The 24,702-nt window shown below is 43.6% G+C and overlaps 1 protein-coding gene and 1 long non-coding RNA gene across 8 annotated transcripts; one reads left to right on the top strand and one right to left on the bottom strand.

Moving 5' to 3' along the window:
• Window positions 1-9,676: 9,676 nt before the first annotated feature.
• LOC105030902 lies at window positions 9,677-15,861 on the top strand. 3 transcript variants are annotated; one of them, XR_829651.4, is made up of 4 exons: window positions 9,677-9,925; window positions 10,256-10,335; window positions 13,283-13,466; window positions 15,776-15,861. It is a non-coding gene; the product is annotated as an uncharacterized LOC105030902 (long non-coding RNA). The 3 variants fall into 3 exon arrangements; XR_829652.3 differs by lacking the exon at window positions 9,677-9,925 and adding an exon at window positions 10,088-10,160; XR_829653.4 differs by lacking the exon at window positions 10,256-10,335.
• Window positions 14,936-24,132, bottom strand: brms1 (BRMS1 transcriptional repressor and anoikis regulator). 5 transcript variants are annotated; one of them, XR_004575449.1, is made up of 12 exons: window positions 24,013-24,132; window positions 22,896-23,108; window positions 21,775-21,865; window positions 21,558-21,685; window positions 20,482-20,561; window positions 19,736-19,832; window positions 19,387-19,479; window positions 18,906-18,970; window positions 18,741-18,780; window positions 16,972-17,153; window positions 16,650-16,755; window positions 14,936-16,526 (listed from the first exon to the last, which is right to left on the bottom strand). XR_004575449.1 is itself a non-coding variant. In XM_029118018.2 (10 exons), the coding sequence occupies exons 2-10, from the start codon at window positions 23,104-23,106 to the stop codon at window positions 16,324-16,326; spliced, it is 813 nt and encodes a 270-aa protein (XP_028973851.2). In that variant the 5' UTR covers window positions 23,107-23,108; window positions 24,013-24,132; the 3' UTR covers window positions 14,936-16,323. The 5 variants fall into 5 exon arrangements, 2 of the variants coding, with proteins under 2 accessions (XP_028973851.2, XP_034146759.1); XR_004575450.1 differs by having other exon boundaries at window positions 14,936-16,331; XR_003778038.2 differs by lacking the exon at window positions 16,972-17,153.
• Between the last annotated feature and the right edge of the window lie 570 nt (window positions 24,133-24,702).

The raw sequence follows: 24,702 nt of genomic DNA, 5'->3' as shown, positions 1-24,702 counted from the left end.
GTGTGTGTGCGTGCGTGCATGCGTGTGCGTGCGTGCACGTGTGTCCCAAGTGCAGTAGCATAAATAACTGTGGTAACAGGAGGGGACAGATCCCTGACGCGGAGTAGAGCTGACATGGATGATGCCAGAGAACATCACGCCGTATCGTCACGGAAACCAAACTTGGGAGAGAGAGAAAAGGCAGAGGAGAGTCAGTCGAGAGAGATCACCAACTGCACAGGGGGATGAACACAGAGGGAGTGAGAGAGAGAGGAGAGACAGGGAGAGAGTGGGGGAGAGAGGGAGAGACAGGAAGAGAGTGGGGGAGAGAGGGAGAGACAGGGAGAGAGTGGGGGAGAGTGGGGGAGAGGAAGAGAGAGGGAGAGACAGGGAGAGAGGGGGGGGGGGGAATGCCAAGCAAGAGGAGAGGATGGATCAATGGGCCGAATGTTGAAGTGTGTGTGTGGGTGTGTGTGTGTGACTGATGGATGGGGTTGTCTGTGCAGCCTGGGGTGTACATAAGGAGGGGTGGAGGGAGCGAGAGAGTGGGCTAAGGAGGGAGGGATGATGGGATTGATTTGACTGGGCCTGTGTCCTCCAGCAGACACTACGTGTCACAGCTTGTCTCTATCATATCTCGCTCATATCTTTTTCATATCTCTTCTCACTCTTTTTCTCGCACGCATCTTTCTCATATCACTCTCATATCTCCCTTTGGCTCCCTCTTACCCTCCATCTTAATCCACGTCCACAGGTGGTCCTCTCCTCCATTTCATCCTCTTCTCTTTTTCATTTGTCAACAAAAATGGAATATCAATTGTCACCACACTCTTTCACTCTCTATCACCCCCTCTCACTCTCGATCACTCCCTGTCACTCTCTCTCTCTCTCATTCCCTCTCACTGTCTGTCACTCATATTTCTCTCTCTCTCTTATTCTCATATTCTCATTCTTTTTTGGAATGTGATGTTTTAGGTTGCTGAACCCAAGGAACAGCTGGCTTAGTGGGGAATCTTTTTTTATGTTTACGTCTCTTGATATTGTTGTGCAGTGAGGGGATTTGGACTTGCTTGTTTTAAGATGCTTGTGAAATGATATTGTTCACTTTTCTATTAAAATACGGAGGGGTTGCTGGCCCAGTTAGTTGGAGTTTTTCTTGACAGTTGATAAATGACTCTTGCGGAACACTAAATGCTTTAGATTTTTTGTCCCACTTGGTAAATTAATTTCAGTTGAGTGTAACACACTTAACTGCCATCTAGATCAATTGGTTCAATAAATGATTGTAAAATGTTGAGTAAGATCCTAATTCAAATGTATGTTGTTATATTCTCTTGGAGGGCAGACGTTTGATGTTAGTGGTAACAGAGGGAGGCCATGTGCTGTGGTTTCTTCCAATGTTTTTTTTTTTTTGCCAATTCATTAATGTAGATGTTAAATAGAGTTTGACTAGTTCAACACCCTTATCTCCTTGAAGATATATATTTTTTTGCATATTGCCAATTTTAACAGCATATTTTTTCGAGTGTAAAAATAAAACGGTGTGTCTCTGCCAAAACATAGAATTTTCCCAAGCCTTCTCTGACCCTTCACCTCAGTTAACCAGCCCACTCTGACCCTTCACCTCAGTTAACCAGCCCACTCTGACCCTTCACCTCAGTTAACCAGCCCACTCTGACCCTTCACCTCAGTTAACCAGCCCACTCTGACCCTTCACCTCAGTTATTCAGCCCACTCTGACCCTTCACCTCAGTTAACCAGCCCACTCTGACCCTTCACCTCAGTCATCCAGCCCACTCTGACCCTTGACCTCAATTAACCAGCCCACTCTGCCCCTTCACCTCAGTTAACCAGCCCACTCTGACCCTTCACCTCAGTTAACCAGCCCACTCTGACCCTTCACCTCAGTTATCCAGCCCACTCTGACCCTTCACCTCAGTTAACCAGCCCACTCTGACCCTTCACCTCAGTCATCCAGCCCACTCTGACCCTTGACCTCAGTTAACCAGCCAACTTTGACCTCTGACAGTGGTATGGCCATTGAACTAACCCAATCTTACCTCACTGACCTTGAACTGTTCCTCAAATTTTTCTCCTGGTAGCCTGGCAACAATAGTCATGGTTACCATATATCCGGCCAATTACCTGTTGGCAATTATCTGGTTTGGACCAGATTAGATTTGCCCTTAACTGCAGAGACAGTACATCCTCCTGTACCTCTGTACTGTTATATTCACCTCCCATCCGTAGACCACCACTCCTGTACCTCTGTACTGTTATATTCACCTCCCATCCATAGACCACCACTCCTGTACCTCTGTACTGTTATATTCACCTCCCATCCATAGACCACCACTCCTGTACCTTTGTACAGTTATATTCACCTCCCATCCATAGACCACCACTCCTGTACCTCTGTACTGTTATATTCACCTCCCATCCATAGACCACCACTCCTGTACCTCTGTACTGTTATATTCACCTCCCATCCATAGACCACCACTCCTGTACCTCTGTACTGTTATATTCACCTCCCATCCATAGACCACCACCGATGGTTACAGCTTTTCCGGCTGCAACCATCGGACGCCTGTAGTGTTTGAGCATCAGCGCCCACATTAAGTGGACTTTGTGGCGCAAAAGTGCATTTTTGTGTTCATTTTATTTACTTTCATTCACACTGAGTGATCAAACTGAGAACCCCACTTTCTTTTTCAAATGTAAAGAAAATATAAAAAACGTTTCGCAAAAATAAAATATAGCACACACCCACAGAAACAAAAACGTTTCAGCAAGCGAGTACACAATCATACATCAGAGGCAGACACATTTGTCTTAAATCCAAATCTCCAGCATTGCTTTAAATTTGCATAAAGACACAAGGCATTCAATCATGAGCTCATCTTGTATCTTATTCCAAGTCTTCGGACAAATTAAAGTCATTAGTTGGATGGACATGCCACGCAGCAACAGAACTTGAATTCTTCATCCTGCTTGCTTCTAAAACCCATGACTAGCCAACAGGTTCAACTCAAATGTTTAATAATATGTTCTTGATTCAAGACAAAAAATGTTTTACTATTAGTACGAAATGTTACGTTTGCCAGAAGCTAACTAAAACATTAGCTAACCTACAAGCCACTGAGACTGTAACCGGCACCAATCATTGTTCCTCATGCTTGCATGACCAGCAGATATGAAAAACTAACAAAAATCAGTCTGGAGGTAAGCATGTTTCTCAAGCTCACTTCTGCTTCTGACGCATCTTCTGAGTTGTTTTTTTGCTGCTAGCATCGTGGTAAAAAGCAGGCGGGAGGCAGGTCACTGCGTCAACCTGTCCAGCCCATTAGCTTTGATGGACAATATGTTTCTGGTTTGCAGAAACTCTCTCATTCCATATGAAGTGTGACTGGCAGTTCTGGACAATGTCAGACTTCGTAAATACTAAACATTTCTTGCACTGAAAACCTTAGCTAGATGTAAAATAGCACCAGTCTCATCGAGGACTGTCAAAGGTATTTCTGTCTTGGTTAGGTAAGCCAGTGTTGGGTAATAGAACGGTCATGAAGACTCCGTCACAATGGGTTGCATCACCCACTAGACTGCAGTACATCCCTATCAACCATTCAGGAGCCTGGACCATTTCATCTCTATTAGCCTGTTCAAATCCCAGACACTATCACTTCTGTGAAATAATTGTCTAAAAACACAAATCTCACGCGAACGAGGAAAAGGATTGGTCTACTTAAGGTGCATCAGAACCACATCATCATTGCACAGAGTTAATGGTAGTGGTAGCAAAATGTTGGCACACCCTCGAGAACTTAATGAAGTAATGTTATTATAATAGCCTGAGTCCTGCTATTGAGGTCATTCTCAAGCTATCAGAGCTCTTGACCTGTCAGACAGCTTCCTACACAGACTCGGCTGAGCTGTGGACGCACGAACTCAAGCACAGAAACACAAGCACACACATTAAGTCATTAGAGGTATCGCGTGTCGTTGTTTTCAAAAGCCTGTAATAGATTTATAAATGCAGTAACACAGTTGTTGTTCACTCATTACACTGAAACTGCACTGAATAAAATTATAAATGCAACACTTTTTTTTTTTGCCCCCATTTATCATGAGCAGAACTCAAAGATCTAAGACTTTCTCTATGTACACAAAAGGCCTATTTCTCTCAAATATTGTTCACAAATCTGTCTAAATCTGTGTTAGTGAGCACTTCTCCTTTGCCGAGATAATCCATCCACCTCACAGGTGTGACATATCAAGATGCTAATTGACAGCATGATTATTGCACAGGTGTGCCTGAGGTTGGCCACAATAAAAGGCCACTCTAAAATGTGCAGTTTCACTGTATTGGAGGGGTCTGGGGGGGCCAGTATCTGGTGTGACCACCATTTGCCTCATGCAGTGCAACACATCTCCTTCGCATAGAGTTGTTCAGGTTGTTGATTGTGGCCTGTGGAATGTTAGTCCATGCAAGAACTGGGATATTTTCAGCTTCCACGAATTGTGTACAGGTCCTTGCAACATGGGGCCGTGCATTATCATGCTGCAACATGATGTGATGGTCGTGGATGAATGGCACAACAATGGGCCTCAGGATCTCGTCATGGTATCTCTGTGCATTCAAAATGCCATCAATAAAATGCACCTGTGTTGGTTGCCCATAACACACGCCTGCCCATACCATAACCCCACCGCCACCATGGGCCACTCGATCCACAACGTTGACATCAGCAAACCGCTCACCCACACGACGCCATACACGCTGTCAGTCATCTGCCCTGTACAGTGTACAGACTTAATAACAACAGACTTAACAACAGACCTAACAACAACAAACTTAATAAGAACAGACTTTACAACAGACTTAATAACAACAGACTTAACAACAACAAACTTAATAACAACAGACTTTACAACAGACTTTACAACAACAAACTTAATAACAACAGACTTAACAACAACAGACTTAACAACAACAAACTTAACAACAACAGACTTAATAACAACAGACTTAACAACAACAAACTAAATAACAGGCTTAAAAACAACAGACTAAATAACAAAACAACTCGAACAGGAATGCCGTATAAACCAAGGACCAACATAGACTTAGGGGTAACTAAATAGGGAAGAGATGAGAGGCAAATGAGACACAGGGGACATGACTAAACTGGACACAGGTGAAAGCAATAAACACAAGGGATTGAAATAGAACGAAGAAACAGACTGACTAGAACTGAAACACCATGAGCATAGAAAAGCAACAGCCAGCTGTGCCCTCTCCTAAACCCTAATGTATGTATTAAATTTCTCTGACCAAAATGAAGGATAGATAAACATTATCCACTATGCATTCCAAAATCTTAGGTGGGAAAGACAGTTAAAGTAAGAAGTTTGTAGATACTTGTCAAGGTTACCAGAGTTTGCACCGTAATGATGAGGAAGCACACAGGCAGCTTTCCAACCCTGTGGGAAGGTCTCCCAGGACCAATGTTTTAAAAGATGGGCCATGGAGCCCGTGATGAAGAGAATAAGCAGACCAGGCTCACGCTAGTCCACCCCTGTGGATTTCCTTGTGTCTGTGGCTAGCAAAGCATCAAAGACTTCGTTAGCTATGAATTGCTAAAAATGAAAAATAAACTTCACAATTATCTTTTAAGTTATGGTGCAAAAACACCCTATGAGCTCTTCGCCCAAACTCGTGAGAAGGCACAGATGTTCCTTTCAAAAGATAGCACGCCGGGATAAAGTGACGATTAAATGCATTGAAGATAACATTTTTATCAGTAATGGAAACACAGTCTACAGTCATTTGTTCGGGCAGATCTTTTACAGGGATTTAATCGATTTTTTCCCCCAGAAATGAGCTGGTTTCACTTTACAGCCAGACGGTGTTTACATAGTGGTCTGATTTTGCATTTCTGATGTGTGCTTTATATTGATTACTAAGTTGATTAAATTAGAGCCAATCCGGCCCAACCCTGAGTCAACGGTTCTGGCCTTCAACCACTTAAAATTCATTTTGTGTCGAATTATTTTTCACCCTCAGTCTCTTGCTTCTGTTGTATCCCAATGCAAAAGTTGCCCGTGTCGTCTAGTTACTAGTTACCCTGTGGTCGGGATTCTGTAAACTTTGTTTTGTCTCCTGACATGTAAAATGTTGTCATTTAATATCTTCACGGTTGAGAGATGTGTACTCCAACCTTGGTTTTGCAAAGCATCATGGGATGAGTTGGCCACCAGCGGTGAGATATATTCCCATATATGGTCGCTGGCTTCCAGGTGGCACTGTTGTCATTTTAAGAAGATAATGGTGGCCCAGAATGATTTCGTGGTCAGTGAGGCATGTTAACATGGACCTGGAAGAATGCTGGGTTCATGCTTGGGATCGTTGTTCTGCTTGAAGATCCAGTGTTGATCCAGTTTTGGCCACCTGACAGAGACGCCCAGGGTCAGACCCATTTTTTTACCGCATGGTCAGACGCCACATATCTCAATCAGATCAGCGATCTGACCAGCTTGATCTGATGACAAACACCACAAGGGGTAAACACAGATACGCTTCAAGGTTCAGTTTCGGCAGATTCTGTATTCCTTATTTTTTCAATCTTCCTGTTCATCGTTCCGTTCCAGTTAGCTGTCTGTACCGGTGTCTTTCCCTCCATCAATCTTCTCTCTCTCTTTCCTTCTCTCTCTCTTTCCTTCTCTCCCTCTGTCTCCTCCCTCAATGTCTCTCTTTGTTCGCTCCCTCTGTCTCTCTCTATATACCAGTATGAAAGTATTACCGTCAATAACATTTTACTTCAGACATATGCAATGATAATGTAATCCTGCACACACACACAAACATGGTCCTCGCTCATATAGTACAAAAGGAACACACACAGACACACATACAGACACACACACACACGCACGCAGAAAGACACACACCTGGCGTCCCAGACTGCAGGGTTGTATTTTCCCACAGACACGTTTTGTCGCTGATCGACTCATATTTCTTGCTGATATTAACACACTGAACTGTGCTACGACCACGGCGCATAGCTGGTATTGACACACACACACACACACACACACTACGACCTAGGGCGGGGTCTGCAGATACAAAGAAACATTTCCAAAAGCTTGCACCCTGGAAGCACCTGGAGCAGGGTTCTCACAAACACTCACACACAGATTGTCCCTGAGGGTGTGTGTGTCTGTGTGTGTGTGTGTGATACACAGCGGCTCAGGTCTCTCTGTAGAAGGGCACTCATGAAACACTGGTTTAATATTGCTGTAGTGGTACAACTGCTGGGTTCAAAGGCAGATTGAACTGGCTGAATTATATTACGTAGGTTCTGATGCATTTCTAAAATACTTTTGCTATTGGATAGAGGACTAGTATATCTATTTTAGTTGTGATACTTTAGTAGTTTTCTGCCTTTAAAGGAAGGGTAATGTACTTCAACAGTGTTTTTAAAGGCACGTTGAGTAGATCTGCTAGACTAGAAGATATATTACAACACCAGCACATTATTTAACACAGGTGGTTTCCCATCCATCTCGGACACGTCTGTTGTGGAGAGTTCCAGGTATTCTCAGCATAGATTGAATTGCAGGTGAAATTACTATTTAACCTGACAGATGGTCTAATAGATGTGAAATGCTAATTACAAAGAGTTCAAGTTAAAGGCCATCAAGGTAATTTCTGATATAATAAATGCCTGTGGTAAGTACCGTAAAACCAAAAGAAAATGTATAAAAACCAATAAAACTAAAAATGAAAAAACAACCTTTTATAGGGACATTCTTGCAAATAATTACAGAAAAAAATCCATAGCAGTTCTGGAAATAAACAAATAATGTTCTGCAAGCTGCCTGAGTATAATATAGTAATATAATATAGCAGTACCTTATTGAGTTCAGTGATTAAATAACCATGCAGAGAGGCAGCTGGGATCAATTGGAATCTTTGCCACTATGTTGATATCAATTAATCAATGAAAGAATCAATATTTCAATGTTAGTGTTGTCATAAATTAACCAATCAATTCATTGAACAGAGGGCTAGTATAGGTGGTGTTTCGGTGGCCCTGATTGTCCAAACATGGTAAATGATGGAAAGATCGCCGAGAGAGTCTGAAAGAACATCTGAGTTCATAATCCTGTCAAGCCGTGTAACACCAAGAGCCAATCCGGTTAAATCCAATTATGAGTATATAGATCACCTCTGGTTGGTTCTTTGTTGAACTTTTTTTTTTTGCTCAACGTGTTTTTCTGTCTTAGCAAGGGATCCATCTTGCGAATCCTTATTAAAGTCATTAATTACGTTTTGGTTTGACCGATGTGTTGAATTAGCGGCGGTGATTAAAATGTTTATGGAGTCCACTGGGGCACTTGGGAGGTCTGTAAATGTTACCACTCGTCAATTATGAACCAATAATTAACCAATAACCTTCAAACTCCAAAAGGGCAATCGCAAGTGAATCTTCAGAGGCAGATATGCAGTACCGTGTGGCGATGGGATCGCCGGTCCACAGCCAGATATTGTTGTTTTTGAGGGAGGCTGGGAGCTTGTTCTGGAAGTGGACTGTACCTTTTTACCAGTCGATTTGAGCAGGCCTTCGTTGACAAGGAAACTGAAGTGCCAGCCCTTTGTTAGACAGCCTGGGCTACCAGGGTTTATGCTGTTGACAGTAAGTGATCTTCAGATTGCAGACCTACACAAGACAAAGGCACAGAGGCTAGTGGGTTACTGCTCCGTGTCGGGGGTCATGATCAGCTACCGAGGTACCACTAAAACTGGAAAAATATGTCACCACGGTTTTTGGCTGGACCCCACTACGGAAAATGTTTTTCGGTTTAGGTGGTAGGCTATAGGGATTAGCAGTTAGGTTTAAACATTACTACTTAGGTTATGGGGGTTAGGTTTAGGCATTACCAGTTAGGTTGTACGGGTTAGGGTTAGGCATTACCACTTAGGTTATGGGGGTTAGGTTTAGGCATTACCAGTTAGGTTGTACGGGTTTGGTTTAGGCATTACCACTTAGGTTATAGGGGTTAGATGTAGGCATTACCAGTTAGGTTGTACGGGTTAGGTTTAGGCATTACCAGTTAGGTTATAGGGGCTAGGTTTAGGCATTACCAGTTAGGTTGTACGGGTTAGGTTTAGGCATTACCATTTAGGTTATAGGGGTTATATGTAGGCATTACCAGTTAGGTTGTACAGGTTAGGTTTAGGCATTAATATTGAGCTGTTGTGGGAGCAGCTTGAGCATATGGTACATAAGAAGTGCCAAGTTGCCAACATTCCAACTTGTGGGAGGTGCTTCAGGAAGAATCTAGTGAACTTTCTTCAGATTACCTCAACAAATTAACAACTAGAATGACAAAGGTCTGCAAGGCTGTAATTGCTGCAAATTGAGGATTTTTTGACAAAGGCAAAGTTTGAAGGACACAATAATTATTTCAGTTAACAAAATATTATTTCAAACATGTCGGTGACATGAATTTTGCTATATTTCCTATTCAAACTCATTTCATGTATGTTTTCATGGAAAACAAGGGATAACCCTAACAAACTTTCGAACGGTAGTGTAGCCTCCGTAAAAACTAAAGTTTGGACAGGTGGTCGGGAGGGCGTGTAAATCCGGACATCGCCGAGACCTAGTGTGCACGGCATTCAGAGCACTGCTGCTCATATTGACATTCCCACTCCTAGACCACCAGAATAATTTTCTCGTTTAATAAAACGACCTGCATTTCTTTCTTCAATCTCTTTCTCCAGCGATCAAGTCAGAAGTTTAGACCAACTAAATCAAGAATAAGCTTAGTAATTTACTGGCGTTGTTGTTCAGGTCAGTAAGCAATGCCAACCCAACAACTAATAAAAACGAATGTTTGTGAAGATCAAGTGCACCCCATCTACATATAGAGGATTCAGGTAATTGCAATGTTATATTCCCGCCTGATTTAGTGCGTGTAGAGCAACACCGAGAACGACGCAAGAGGAAACCAACACAAATATTACGTTTGACATTTTGACACGAGCGTCTCAACTAAAGTAACAAGTAGACGAGCCAATTAGCTCAGTGTGAGCAGGGCACTGGGTGAAGACGCATTTTTCCTTATTGATATGTCAGTGAACACGAAGCCGAAGGCAACTCACGGGTTTATTTGTATGTCTGTTTTCTGGAGTTACTAATCTTTGCATTTATTGAGGTCTGCCTGTACCTAGCCTATTCCCTGGTGTTCATTAATTCATGTCATGTAGCTGCAGCAGGCAGGGATCCATCTAAGATGAAGAGAAAGGCTGGCGCTGCAGATAGATGACTTTTCCTTAAGAAAATAATGGTAAGTGTGGTTAGGCCCTAATTTAGCTAGCGTCAATTAAATCACTCAGTTTTGGAATAATCACCTTCTGTCGAAACAGAAAACAGGCTACATTAAGCACACCGCTGTTTTGATTTGGCAGTGAGTGATTTCAATCAGCATTTCTACGATGAAAGCTGCCCCTTTTAGACATTAACTGCTATTTGTATGATGACTAAGATCCAACTCAGACGATTAAAGTACCAGGACTAAACGTCTACATCAATGGTTACTGTTAGCGGTGTCCTTGGGCCAATACTGTATTTGTGATGTCTGTCTGCTAATGCTGGGCAACAAGAGACTCTGAGGTGAGTGAGTACTTGACGGGCGCGGAGGTTACGGGGGCAAGCGGACGTGCGGTGTAGAATGTGCTGCTTTATTCAACTTAGATTCCCTTGGGTATACACGCCACACAAATGAATGCCACTATGATGACTAAATAATAACGGAACAGTGTTACTGAATCTTTTAAATGGTATTGCTGATACAGCGTGTATCACTTGATTAGTCTTGAAATACAACGCTTAATCATAACTGTCATCTGCCAAGGGCCCCTGTGTACAAATCTTCAGGACCCAAGTAATATTACATCTCATTAAAAGTCCAGTGAAGTAATAATATGTTTTTTTTGAATTAAACAATGGATTGTAGATACAACTCCTGTCGTGAAATGGGCTAGGGTTGAGCAATTCAAGGAGGCTGCACCATCAGAATTAAATTTTGTGTCGATGCAAAAATCGTTAAACTGGTGCTGTTAAACACTTGTCATTCCAACAAAGACACGTTTTCGACAATAAAAGTATTGATATTGAAATGATAAATATGTTTTAAACGGTTGCAATGGGCCTTCAAAATACAGAAAAAATATTTTCTAATAAAATAATTGTCATGGGTGAGGAACCCAAGACCTGACGTCATGCCATTGGATTAGGGTATTACCTCTTATAGATACAATCCTCTACAGTCTCCCCACCCAACCACAAACCCACCAATCTACAGTCTCCCCACCCAACCACAAACCCACCAATCAACAGTCTCCCCACCCAACCATCTATCTTGTCTCCCCACCCAAACACAAACCCATCTATCTACATTATCCTCCACCCAACCACAAACCCATCTATCTACATTATCCTCCACCCAACCACAAACCCACCAATCAACAGTCTCCCCACCCAACCACAAAAACACCAATCTACAGTCTCCCCACCCAACCACAAAAACACCAATCTACAGTCTCCCCACCCAACCACAAACCCACCAATCAACAGTCTCCCCACCCAACCATCTATCTTGTCTCCCCACCCAAACACAAACCCATCTATCTACATTATCCTCCACCCAACCACAAACCCATCTATCTACATTATCCTCCACCCAACCACAAACCCACCAATCAACAGTCTCCCCACCCAACCACAAAAACACCAATCTACAGTCTCCCCACCCAACCACAAAAACACCAATCTACAGTCTCCCCACCCAACCACAAACCCACCAATCAACAGTCTCCCCACCCAACCATCTATCTTGTCTCCCCACCCAAACACAAACCCATCTATCTACATTATCCTCCACCCAACCACAAACCCATCTATCTACATTATCCTCCACCCAACCACTCACCCATCTATCTACATTATCCTCAACCCAACCACACACACACACACACACACCCATCTAGCCACATTATCCTCCACCCAACCATCTATCTACATTATGCTCCATCCAAACAGACACACTGTTAATATTCTGTAAATGTTACTGTCTCCACCCTCTTTCTCTCTCTCTGTCATTCTCTCTCTTTCTCTGTCTTTCTCAGTGATTTATTTAATCTAATCTTTTCACCCCCCCCTTCTCCCTTTCTCTCTCCCTCCCTCAGGTGCAGAATAAGCTCGTTTAGTTAATTACCATCATTTCTGCTTCGTTAAAACACAACACGGACACACATTCTCACACAAGTAGGCCCACTCACACACAAACAGACTCACCCAACTTTCTTTCAAGAGCACTCAAAATCAATCATACATGCGATGAACACTACCAGGTACCACGATTTATGTCCATTAAAGTGTGTGACACACACACAACTCTACACATAATTATACAAAAACACACACCTAGACACACACGTGTAGACACATGCATACAACTACACACACACACACGCACACAACTCAACACACCTACCGACATGAACAAACTAACACACAACGACCCAAATGACATCCAGCATTAGTGTGATAGATAGATGATGAAACAGAGAGAGAGAGAGAGAATGATGGAGAGAATGATGGAGAGAGAGAAACCAGTGTTTTAGGGGTATTGGTGTCTGGTCCTTCCAGCTGTGTCAACCATTCTATCTTCAGTCTGTCTCACTAATGGCCTACACACACACACACACACACACACACACGCACACGGAACACCTAGTGAAAATTACCTCACCATTTTTCTTTTCTGTCTTACTACTGTCCCTCTCCACCTGTTACAACATATTCGTCCTGTATGGGGAAAAACCTGACAGGGGAGATGGTGGGGGGGGGGGGGGGGGAAGATAAATATACCTTTATCTCTCTTTCTGTCCATCTTCTAGGTCTTATCTGTCATGTACTGAATGTTGATCTCTGGCATGTATCAAAGTGTCACATAAATGTCTAAAGAATAACGTGTTAAAACAACATCAGAGATTCATCAGGCTGTATTTCCCTCCTCTGCCTGCGTGTCTCTCATGTTAGTCACCTTTTTCTGTTTCGTTTTACCCTTCCTCAGTTGCTCGCTGTAGCGGTCTCTCTCTCACTCTCCCGTCACCCTCTCGTTCTCTCTTTTCTCTCTTCCCCTCGTTCTCTCTCTTTCTACCTGGCTGCTATGCATCATCAGCTCATCAAATACCAGTGAGATATTAATGAGGACATGTCTTTCCTTTTAGCTGTGCTGGAACATGTTCACAATGGAGACACACGGAGAGAGAGACACACAGAGAGAGAGACACAGGGAGAGAGACAGAGAGAAAGACAAGGAGAGCGAGAAAAAGGGGAGCGGGATACAGAATGGGGAGGTACACAGTGAAGAGAATCGTAGGAGGTGACGGAAGCCGTTGGCACCAGCCAGTGGTGAGTAACTTGTGTGTGCGTGTGTCTGCATGTGCATGTGGGAGAGTCTTAAACATTCTGTCGGGAATTGAGATTTTCCCCCAAACCTTTATTGTGACCGTTCCAGACGTGCGTACTTCTATGACCCAATTAACAGCCTTAACGGCTGACAGGTGTTGTCTCTCCGCATACGAGGTCGCATCCCAAATTAACAGCTCTGACTGCTGACAGGCGTGTTCTCGATCTATCCAGGGTGAATCCTGAACGGGCCCCTACTGGTAACAGCCCTGTGCTCTCCCTCCTGACCACAGCCCCTGGCGCAGGAAATAGGGAGCCATTTGTGACGCAGGGAACCATAGCACCTTCAAGCCCTCTGTGGTGTCACTGCAGAGGAGGGAGGGAGGATGTAATCCTTTTCAGATGGAATGATAGCGAGGAGAGAAAGATGCAGACAGAACAGCGTATGCTGGACAGAGAGACGGAATAGAAGAGGCTCATGGAGGTTCAGAGAGTGACGGGGATGGATGGAGACGTGTTGTTTTACAGGAAAGCCAAGCATGTCAGTTTATGTCACACCATGTTTTTTTTTTTTTGCTCTCCCTCGCTCCAGTGCCTACTCAGCAGGTGGGTGACTCACGTCTCTCTCCGAAGGTTATAGACACCTAGCGCTCCGGAAAAAGAAAGTACACCAGCATCCCAGGCGGAAAACTGACTGAATTCCCAGAACTCTGGGAGGCTGTGAATATATCATTTAGCGTTCCGCATGGCTAATAACCTCTATTAATATGCTCATCTGTCATGATTGGGTCCTGTAGATTCCACACACACCCACACTCGTCAACTCATACGCAGCCTCACCAACACACACAGTCGTACCAACACACAGTCTCTCTAGTCTCCTCTGTGTAGGCCTGTAAATTAGAGAAACACTCTACAGGGAACTGGGGGTTTATCCCATATTCAGTTCAGATTCCGGAACCAAACTGAATTCCTGCTGGATCTTTAATTCCATTTAGATATTAAATTCAAACTCAATTTCAGTTAATCCCTCTTGAGTAAATATTAGCAATTTAAAAGTGGGTTGACTTTTGTAGTGAGCAGTGAGGTGGCTTGATAGATGCTGAAAGAGCACCGTTGAACTCAATAAGATGTTTTTTCGCCCCATTAGGATTTTAGCAAGGAACGCAACATGATCATAAATGGACCTAGAGAGCCACCTGCTGGTGAATTAGAAGCATTACAACCTGATAACGAATGGACCAAGAGAGCCATCTGCTGGTGAATTAGAAGCATTACAAACTAATAATGAATGGACCTAGAGAGCCATCTGCTGGTGAATTAGAGGAGGTACAACTTATAATGAATGTTGCTAGACACCGCCAGGTGAATTAACAGTGAAACAACACTATAGCAATACCAATCACTGCCATGTTTCAGTATTCCTGTATGCTAAACCTCTCCACACACACACACGCGCACACACACGACAGTTTAACACGCAATTATTTTTATTAAATCGTTATAAATACATGGTCTTTATAAGAATAAAATAATCTTAAATAATACACTTGGTTAAGTGACAGTCGGCAGCGGTAGCCGTGGCAACTGTACACATTACAGTAGTAACCGTAGTGATCACATAAGTTACAGCAGGAAGCTTGTAGTGAACTGACCTGGTTTCCTCAACCACCCAGACCTACAAGGGCCTTTCAGTACGCAAAAAGATTTTTACACCTGGACCTTCTCCCTGGAAACTAACCCTGACGGAAAAACGGGTGGTGATTTCGGGATCCAAAGTTTTATTTTTTTTTACTTTCTCCCTTTTTGTAAGAAAATACCTCTTTTCACCAGAGAAAAATGTAATGGGCTTTTTTTTGTGAAGTGCAAATCAACAGGTCTTTTGGTGTCCAGGCCTAACCGGGGGCTGTCACCAAGCTTGTCATCACAGTCACCGAGACGGCAATTTCAACCTTTTTCAAAATGTATTTAAATGAAAACATACACGTTGTGGGGGTCAGACAAGGAAAGCAAAAGGTATAATTCATAGCTCAGTCATATATAATGATGGGGGGGATAATTACACGTTCAGCAATGGAGAAACCGAGCAAAGCCTGGTGATATTCATAATGTGGCGGGCTGAATTTGACTGTTCTGATCCGGACTGAAACACACAGTGATTGTTGTGAAATCTGTGAGCTATGGCAGCACCATTGGGACAATTTACATTTTTAAGTTTTCCTTTAAACATCTGGTCGATTCATTCTTTTTAGATTATTATTATAACTTTTTCTTTTTTTCCATGACTCCTGCCTCATCGCCGCAATTCCCAGCGGACCCGCAAAAGTCGATGACGAAGCGAGCGTCCTCCGAAGCACATCCGGTGCCATTCCGCTTCTTATCACGTTGCTCACTCAACCAAGACGTCTAGACCTTGCTCCTTATGCGCCGGAGGGAACACAGTCCCCGGTCTTTTACCTTGAACGAGCCCACAAGTGCCCGAGCCGCCAAAAGGAGTCACCAGAGAGCAATGAGGCAAGGCGACGCGATTCAACTACTAACCCACCGAAACCAGACGGTGCCGGCCAATCTGGAGCCCAGATGACCCCTGCCGTTGAGCCAGATGGAGATGACTCCAGCAGGGTTATCGGACAGCGGTGTCCGAAGTCCCACCCAGTGGACAACGAAAAAAATTGTGAAAGCCCTCAATGGTGCTGCCCGTGCCAGAACGGCCATTTGGTCACCACAGGCCTCCAACCATCTCTATGGCAGTTCCAGACTGTGCTGTGGTCAAGACACTCCCGTGGTCCCGGGTTCCGTTCGGCAGCTCCGGGATTTTGGTTGAGGTTCGTTTGGAGGACGGAGGCCCACTTTTGTCTTATCACCGCTCTGGGAGAGAGAGGGAGACGAAGAACGAAGAGAGAGAAAATTGTTACAACACTGTCCCTAGCTAATAATGACATTTGAAAGCACTTAATCCTTTTAAAAATGTTTGTGTGTGTAATGTTTACTGTGATGTCATTATCTTGTGCTTAAACTTTGTTCTCTCCTTCATTGCCCCCATGTCCTGTCCTCCCTGTTCAACTGAGATCGAGGGGAAGTTCACATAGTTGAGTTTCAGAAGAAGTGTATATAGTGGGCCCCTCCAGAATTATTGGCACCCAAGGGTAAATATAAACAAAAAAAATAATCCTAATTTGTGTTTACCATTTTGATCGGAGGACTCTGGGGAGTTTCTGTACGGAGGAACGATCTTGAATTTTTTGTGTTCCCCGACCTTATCAAACATTATAGGACACGACTCAGCGGGTGTCTTGGCAAAGGGAGAGAGCACAAAGTAATAAACACAGGATGCCAATAATTGTGGCATGAATGTTCTTCAATAAAACATGTATTAAAGGTTAGATTCATAGTATGTTTTAGTGTAAGATCAAGCTGATAAAAAAACAATGACATTTTTTCATGAATACTTAAGGTGCCAAAAACTCTGGACGATACTGTAGGTGAGTGTTACTAGGTGTCTTAGAACCTCTTGGCTTCCTGGAGAACATGTCAGAAGTTGTCTTCACAAGCAGGGTTTCACATCCACATGGCTTCCTGGAGAACATGTCAGAAGTTGTCTTCACGAGCAGGGTTTCATATCCACATGGCTTCCTGGAGAACATGTCAGAAGTTGTCTTCACGAGCAGGGTGTCACATCCACAAGGCTTCCTGGAGAATGTGTCAGAAGTTGTCTTCACTAGCAGCGTTTCACATCCACATGGCTTCCTGGAGAACATGTCAGAAGTTGTCTTCACGAGCAGGGTTTCATATCCACATGGCTTCCTGGAGAACATGTCAGAAGTTGTCTTCACAAGCAGGGTTTCACATCCACATGGCTTCCTGGAGAACATGTCAGAAGTTGTCTTCACGAGCAGGGTTTCATATCCACATGGCTTCCTGGAGAACATGTCAGAAGTTGTCTTCACAAGCAGGGTTTCACATCCACATGGCTTCCTGGAGAACATGTCAGAAGTTGTCTTCACAAGCAGGGTTTCACATGCTGTCTATGAATCACTAACTGTTATTTTCAGCCTGAGGGCTTTGTAGAACAAAATTAAAAAGTGGTATATTCAGTCTCTTTTACTCTTCACATGATCCAATCTGGTCCAGGGTTTCATTCACTTACAGGGAACCCAGTGTGAAAGAGAGCACTTCCATTTCACATTATTATTTCAGATTTAGTGAATTTTGGATCTCAGATTCTACTTTTCTCTGCCAATTATAATGGGAGTTGTATTGATTCTTCTTGGCAAGGAATATAAATAAGCAGTGTGTGCGTGTCGTTCTTGACAGGGTTATATAAGAAGCATTGAGTTAGTGCAGACTTCAGCAGAAATGCCGTCTATAGTCAAACCTCTTGACACACAAACACACAGGCTGCATTTACCATCCATGTGAGGACCGAAAACGTAGTGACACGACAGATATACTATTGTCCCCTTCCCTTAACTCCCTTAACCTCCCAGCCGTACTATTGTCCCCTTCCCTTAACTCCCTTAACCTCCCAGCCGTACTATTGTCCCCTTCCCTTAACTCCCTTAACCTCCCAGCCGTACTATTGTCCCCTTCCCTTAACTCCCTTAACCTCCCAGCCGTACTATTGTCCCCTTCCCTTAACTCCCTTAACCTCCCAGCCGTACTATTGTCCCCTTCCCTTAACTCCCTTAACCTCCCAGCCGTACTATTGTCCCCTTCCCTTAACTCCCTTAACCTCCCAGCCGTACTATTGTCCCCTTCCCTTAACTCCCTTAACCTCCCAGCCGTACTATTGTCCCCTTCCCTTAACTCCCTTAACCTCCCAGCCGTACTATTGTCCCCTTCCCTTAACTCCCTTAACCTCCCAGCCGTACTATTGTCCCCTTCCCCGAACTCCCTTAACCTCCCAGCCATACTATTGTCCCCTTCCCCGAACTCCCTTAACCTCCCAGCCATACTATTGTCCCCTTCCCTTAACTCCCTTAACCTCCCAGCCATACTATTGTCCCCTTCCCCGAACTCCCTTAACCTCCCAGCCATACTATTGTCCCCTTCCCTTAACTCCCTTAACCTCCCAGCCATACTATTGTCCCCTTCCCTTAACTCCCTTAACCTCCCAGCTGTACTTAAGAAATCGTATTTTCTAAACAAGAACCGAAATGTCCTCACTTAGGTTTAAACCTTAAACCATTCCTTGCTTACATTAATTTGAGTACACATGCACACACACACACGTGTGTATGTGCACGAACAAACGCACGCACACACAAGCCAACTTACTGTCAGATTTCTTCTTAAGTGGCGTCAGTGCTGCTTGAGCCTGAAATACAGACACACAGAGAATACTCTCAGTTCTGATGAATGCGCGCGCACACACACACACACACAAACAGATTACGTTGTCTTGAGACTCATTACTGAGAGATAAAAAGGTCAAAAGTGTACCTTCTTGATAGCAGCCCAGTCTTCCAGGATGTCAATGTCTCTCAACATGTACACAATGAATGGACCTGCCGGAGAGAGAGGACGCGAGACGTCAATGAGCCCACCCAAGAAAACCACCAGCTTCCAGAACCTTCCCGGAGGCAGCCAGCCGGACCCGGCGACACGGGAGGGTCACGGTCAGAAGGGAGGAGGGGAGAGAGTCTCCCAAAGAGTCCACCGCTGAAACACACTCCTCCCACACCACGGGGTCGCCGCTACACCGCAACAGCGCTTGGTTTTCCATTTGTGATCACCCCCGCGCCTCCTCCCCTCACACATCAGTTTAGGTTCATTAAACGCCCCCAACCAGGGCCCTGGACACTGGCCCAGGGACACAGAGGAACCTGCTCCCGTGTTACTGTCTACATACAGAGTAAAGACAGAGAGACAGGGGACGGGTAGATGGAGGGGGGCGAAATCAGGGGCACAAATGAAGCATTACCAGACACCAGGGCTGCCTTCTTCTTCCTCTCCGACCGGGCCAGCAGACTCCGCCTTTTACACCTCTTCTCCTTCACCACATCCTTCCACCACTCTGAGGATGGAGGGAGGGAGGGAGGGACAGGGTTAAAGAGATATAACCCCCTGAAAGACAAACATTCAATCCAATCCCCAGGGAACCCAAAGCATTTCCCATTTGGTTTGGCCCTAGTCAATGGCCGGACCTGAAACCAGTACCAAAGTTGAGGCATGAGACATGAAACAAGCAGTTAGGGTTAGATTCCTGTGTGCGCATTTGTTTGTGCGTGGCGTAGGGCTAGTGTGTTGGTTGTAGAGGAACGTGTGGGTACCTGAAGTAAGATCAACACTTTGCCTGTCCTCCTCCAGTCTACCGATCTTGTCCAGCAGCTCTGTTTTCATGGCATCAAACAGCAACGTCCTCTCGCTCTGCGTGAACAAAGGGAACATTTATGGATGAATGTTATTGAGGTTAGGTTTAGGATTACCTCTAGATGGATGAATGTTATTGAGGTTAGGCTTAGCTAGAGGTTAGGTTTAGGATTACCTCTAGATGGATGAATGTTATTGAGGTTAGGCTTAGCTAGAGGTTAGGTTTAGGATTACCTCTAGATGGATGAATGTTATTGAGGTTAGGCTTAGCTAGAGGTTAGGTTTAGGATTACCTCTCGATGGATGAATGTTATTGAGGTTAGGCTTAGCTAGAGGTTAAGTTTAGGATTACCTCTAGATGGATGAATGTTATTGAGGTTAGGCTTAGCTAGAGGTTAGGTTTAGAATTACCTCTAGATGGATGAATGTTATTGAGGTTAGGCTTAGCTAGAGGTTAAATTTAGGATTACCTCTAGATGGATGAATGTTATTGAGGTTAGGCTTAGCTAGAGGTTAGGTTTAGGATTACCTCTAGATGGATGAATGTTATTGAGGTTAGGCTTAGCTAGAGGTTAGGTTTAGGATTACCTCTAGATGGATGAATGTTATTGAGGTTAGGTTTAGCTAGAGGTTAGGTTTAGGATTACCTCTAGATGGATGAATGTTATTGAGGTTAGGTTTAGCTAGAGGTTAGGTTTAGGATTACCTCTAGATGTTGTCGGGCTCCCTGTAGCTCACACTCATACTTGTGTTTGATCACCTGCAGACACAGTTCTCGGTACACACCTGGAAATAGAAAGACAGAAAAGCAGTAGTTAAATTATCTATAGTAACAGTATTAGCCATAAAATGATTGGTAGTAGTAGTTGCGTTGTAGTAAAATAGTAATACTATTAGCAGTAAAAGTAATGGCAGTAGTAGTAGTGGTGCTTTACTAGTAGTAGTGTAGTAGTAATAGAAGCAGTAGAAGTATTTCTAGTAGTTGTAGTAGTAATATTATTGTAGTAGTATTTGTCATGTTGTCAGTAGTTGTAATATTAGTAATGTAGCAGTAGTTACCTGCGACCTGGGTACGTAGTGTCATGTTGTTATAGTAGTAGTAGTAATGTAGCAGTAGTTACCTGCGACCTGGATACGTAGTGTCATGTTGTTATAGTAGTAGTAATATTAGTAATGTAGCAGTAGTTACCTGCGACCTTGGTATGTAGTGTCATGTTGTTATAGTAGTAATGTAGCAGTAGTTACCTGCGACCTGGATACGTAGTGTCATGTTGTTATAGTAGTAGTAGTATTAGTAATGTAGCAGTAGTTACCTGCGACCTGGGTATGTAGTGTCATGTTGTTATAGTAGTAATGTAGCAGTAGTTACCTGTGACCTGGGTACGTAGTGTCATGTTGTTATAGTAGTAGTAGTATTAGTAATGTAGCAGTAGTTACCTGCGACCTGGGTATGTAGTGTCATGTTGTTATAGTAGTAATGTAGCAGTAGTTACCTGTGACCTGGGTACGTAGTGTCATGTTGTTATAGTAGTAGTAGTATTAGTAATGTAGCAGTAGTAACCTGCGACCTGGGTACGTAGTGTCATGTTGTTATAGTAGTAGTAGTATTAGTAATGTAGCAGTAGTAACCTGCGACCTGGATACGTAGTGTCATGTTGTTATAGTAGTAGTAGTAGTAGTGTAGTAGTAGTATTAGTAATGTAGCAGTAGTAACCTGCGACCTGGATACGTAGTGTCATGTTGTTATAGTAGTAGTAGTAATAATAATGTAGCAGTAGTTACCTGCGACCTGGGTACGTAGTGTCATGTTGCGTTGAAGAGTTGCCAGGGGTTCTCTGTATTCTCCAGCTTTACCCGTTAACACCTCATCAAGCTTCACCTTGACCTGGTTCAACCGCTCATGGAACAGCCTACACATACAGTCACACACAGTACATCTTTGGTTGTTTTGTCAGTGAGTCACTGTCTGCTAGTTAACCAACTAATCACCAGGTCTTACTGGTCTTTGAGTTCCAGGAACTGTTTCTCCAGGTCTGACATCTCATCCAGACACTCCCCCCTTCTCCTCTCACAGTCCTCCTCATCCATCTCTAACGGGGAGGGGGGAGGGAGAGAAGCAGACAGAGAGAGGGGATGGAAGGAGTGAGGGAGAGAGAGTGGGAATGGAAAGAAGAGACTGTTCATTGTTGTTTATTATGACAGTAGAGAAATACAGGCCCTGGTCTAAAGTAGTGTACTATATAGGGAATAGGGTGTCATCTCTCCATAGAACCCTGGTCTAAAGTAGTGTACTATATAGGGAATAGGGTGTCATCTCTCCATAGGGTCCTGGTCTAAAGTAGTGTACTATATAGGGAATAGGATGTCATCTCTCCATAAGGCCCTGGTCTAAAGTAGTGTACTATATAGGGAATAGGGTGTCATCTCTCCATAGAACCCTGGTCTAAAGTAGTGTACTATATAGGGAATAGGGTGTCATCTCTCCATAGGGTCCTGGTCTAAAGTAGTGTACTATATAGGGAATAGGATGTAATCTCTCCATAGGGCCCTGGTCTAAAGTAGTGTACTATATAGGGAATAGGGTGTCATCTCTCCATAGAACCCTGGTCTAAAGTAGTGTACTATATAGGGAATAGGGTGTCATCACTCCATAGAACCCTGGTCTAAAGTAGTGTACTATATAGGGAATAGGGTGTCATCTCTCCATAGGGTCCTGGTCTAAAGTAGTGTACTATATAGGGAATAGGGTGTCATCTCTCCATAGGGTCCTGGTCTAAAGTAGTGTACTATATAGAGAATAGGATGTCATCTCTCCATAGGGCCCTGGTCTAAAATAGTGTACTATATAGGGAATAGGGTGTCATCTCTCCATAGGGTCCTGGTATAAAGTAGAATACTATATAGGGAATAGGGTGTCATCTCTCCATAGGGTCCTGGTATAAAGTAGTGTACTATATAGGGAATAGGGTGTCATCTCTCCTTAGGGTCCTGGTATAAAGTAGTGTACTATATAGGGAATAGGGTGTCATCTCTCCTTAGGGTCCTGGTTTAAAGTAGTGTACTATATAGGGAATAGGGTTCTATTAAGAAGTGGAATCATGGTTCACAAGTTCGTCTTACCGGAACTTTCCTCCTCCTCTTCCTCCTCCTCGCTCTCGTCTAAGTCGCTCTCCCTCTCCTCCGTGCTTTCCTCCATGGTCTCCTCCCCTGCAACTCCCCCTCCCTCCCTGTCCCTCTCTTCTTCCATCTCTCCGTTGGCATCGGGCAGCTCACTCTCTCCCTCCGCCTCCATCTCCTCCTCGGGTTCCCTCACAGAGGGATGGGCTGGCATCACTGAGCAGAAAGACAAAAAAAAGAGGAAAAGAACCCAAAACATGAATATTCATTCACTGCGAGTTGTCACTGTAACATATTATATTGATAACCAATGTTATGTAATGGGTGTAACCTAAAATGTAGTAACCTATTTTCATATATGTATCTACATCCAAGTGGTTACACCCAAATATGAACAAGTGAAAAACGAAATCCTTTTGCACCAAGAAAGTTAATGATCATCATCATCATCAACTACATCCAGTACCGTGAGGGGGGTTTCTGTATGGAAACAGCCTTCAGTCACCGTAAATAAACACAGTAAACAACAGCAATCATAGGTTATCGTTGGCCCGGTGGCGCAGCGGTCATCCGAGAGACTACACCGGGTGGTCCTTCCACCTCGAGAGCTACCGTATGGCTACCGCGATGTCGCCTGCCCATACCGTTACCGAGGCGGCGGCCTCTCGCGACCAACTCAAAACACAAATGTAACCAAATCTGAAATTTGAAATCGTTTTAGTATACAACGGATAAACGTTGCCACAATACCTGGATATAAAATGTATTTGCTTTTGACAGCAAATTTACATGGGATCACAATCTCATATCCGCGACAGAGGCAGATGGTAAATTGCAGCTCTATCGATAGTATCAACTCCAATATGAAGTAAATATGTGGTCAAACTGTTTCCGAGACATTCACAGCAAGCCACAAATTCATTATGCTGGTGTGATACGAAAATATTGATGTAGGAATAGCGGGGTTGTGTCGGACGCTAACTTGCTGTTCTAGCTCAGATTATAGAATACGAGACAGACATTGGGAGAGGGTCAGATGATCTGAGTGCAGATCGAATGATAATTTACGCTAGTAAATGCAGAAATACGATATAAAAACTGCAATAGCCAGCCTACTTACCGCTGATCAGTTGTGTTTTCTATACTCCGTAATAATAACAGTTGGACAGAATTATCACAATACTCAAAACTACTTCCTCTTTAGTTGCAATACAGTTCTACTACGGCTACTTTTGCCGGACTCTAAGATTCTACGGTCCAGCCAATGAACGGAGAGCTTCTAATACCTGCTTAGCCAATAGAACCTGACCAATAATACACCAGTCTCTCCTATCATAACCAATCAGAAATCGAACGAACACTTCAAGAACCAACCAGTTATTAATACTTTCTTGAAATTCAACACGTCATAACTCGTGTTCGTGCTTTCCAGGATCTTTGTATCTTTTTCATAGTAATATAACATATTTATGATAAGTCACCATTAATTCTATTTTGTTTTTTTACAGTTGCATTTTATTTAAAATAATAATAATAATGATAAGCTATTGGGATACAAATACTCTCAGGTGAGGAAGTTAATCAGCTGCTGAATGTCATGAAATCAGAACGTACGAAGCACGTCCAGCAGATGGCGATGAAATCACTTCCGACGTTAGTGTCCGGCACATCGTTACACATTTACACACGCAAAGCAGATGCTTTAAATAGCACACGCAATCATCTAATTCACATCGAAATATGTTTAAAACATTACAACAACTGTCTGTGCATCAACACTCAAGGATACAAATAGTAGCAACCTTCTCCA

Source organism: Esox lucius, chromosome 24 (assembly GCF_011004845.1).
Source record: "Esox lucius isolate fEsoLuc1 chromosome 24, fEsoLuc1.pri, whole genome shotgun sequence".
Taxonomy (NCBI): domain Eukaryota; kingdom Metazoa; phylum Chordata; class Actinopteri; order Esociformes; family Esocidae; genus Esox; species Esox lucius.
This window is presented reverse-complemented; position numbering and strand designations above follow the sequence as displayed.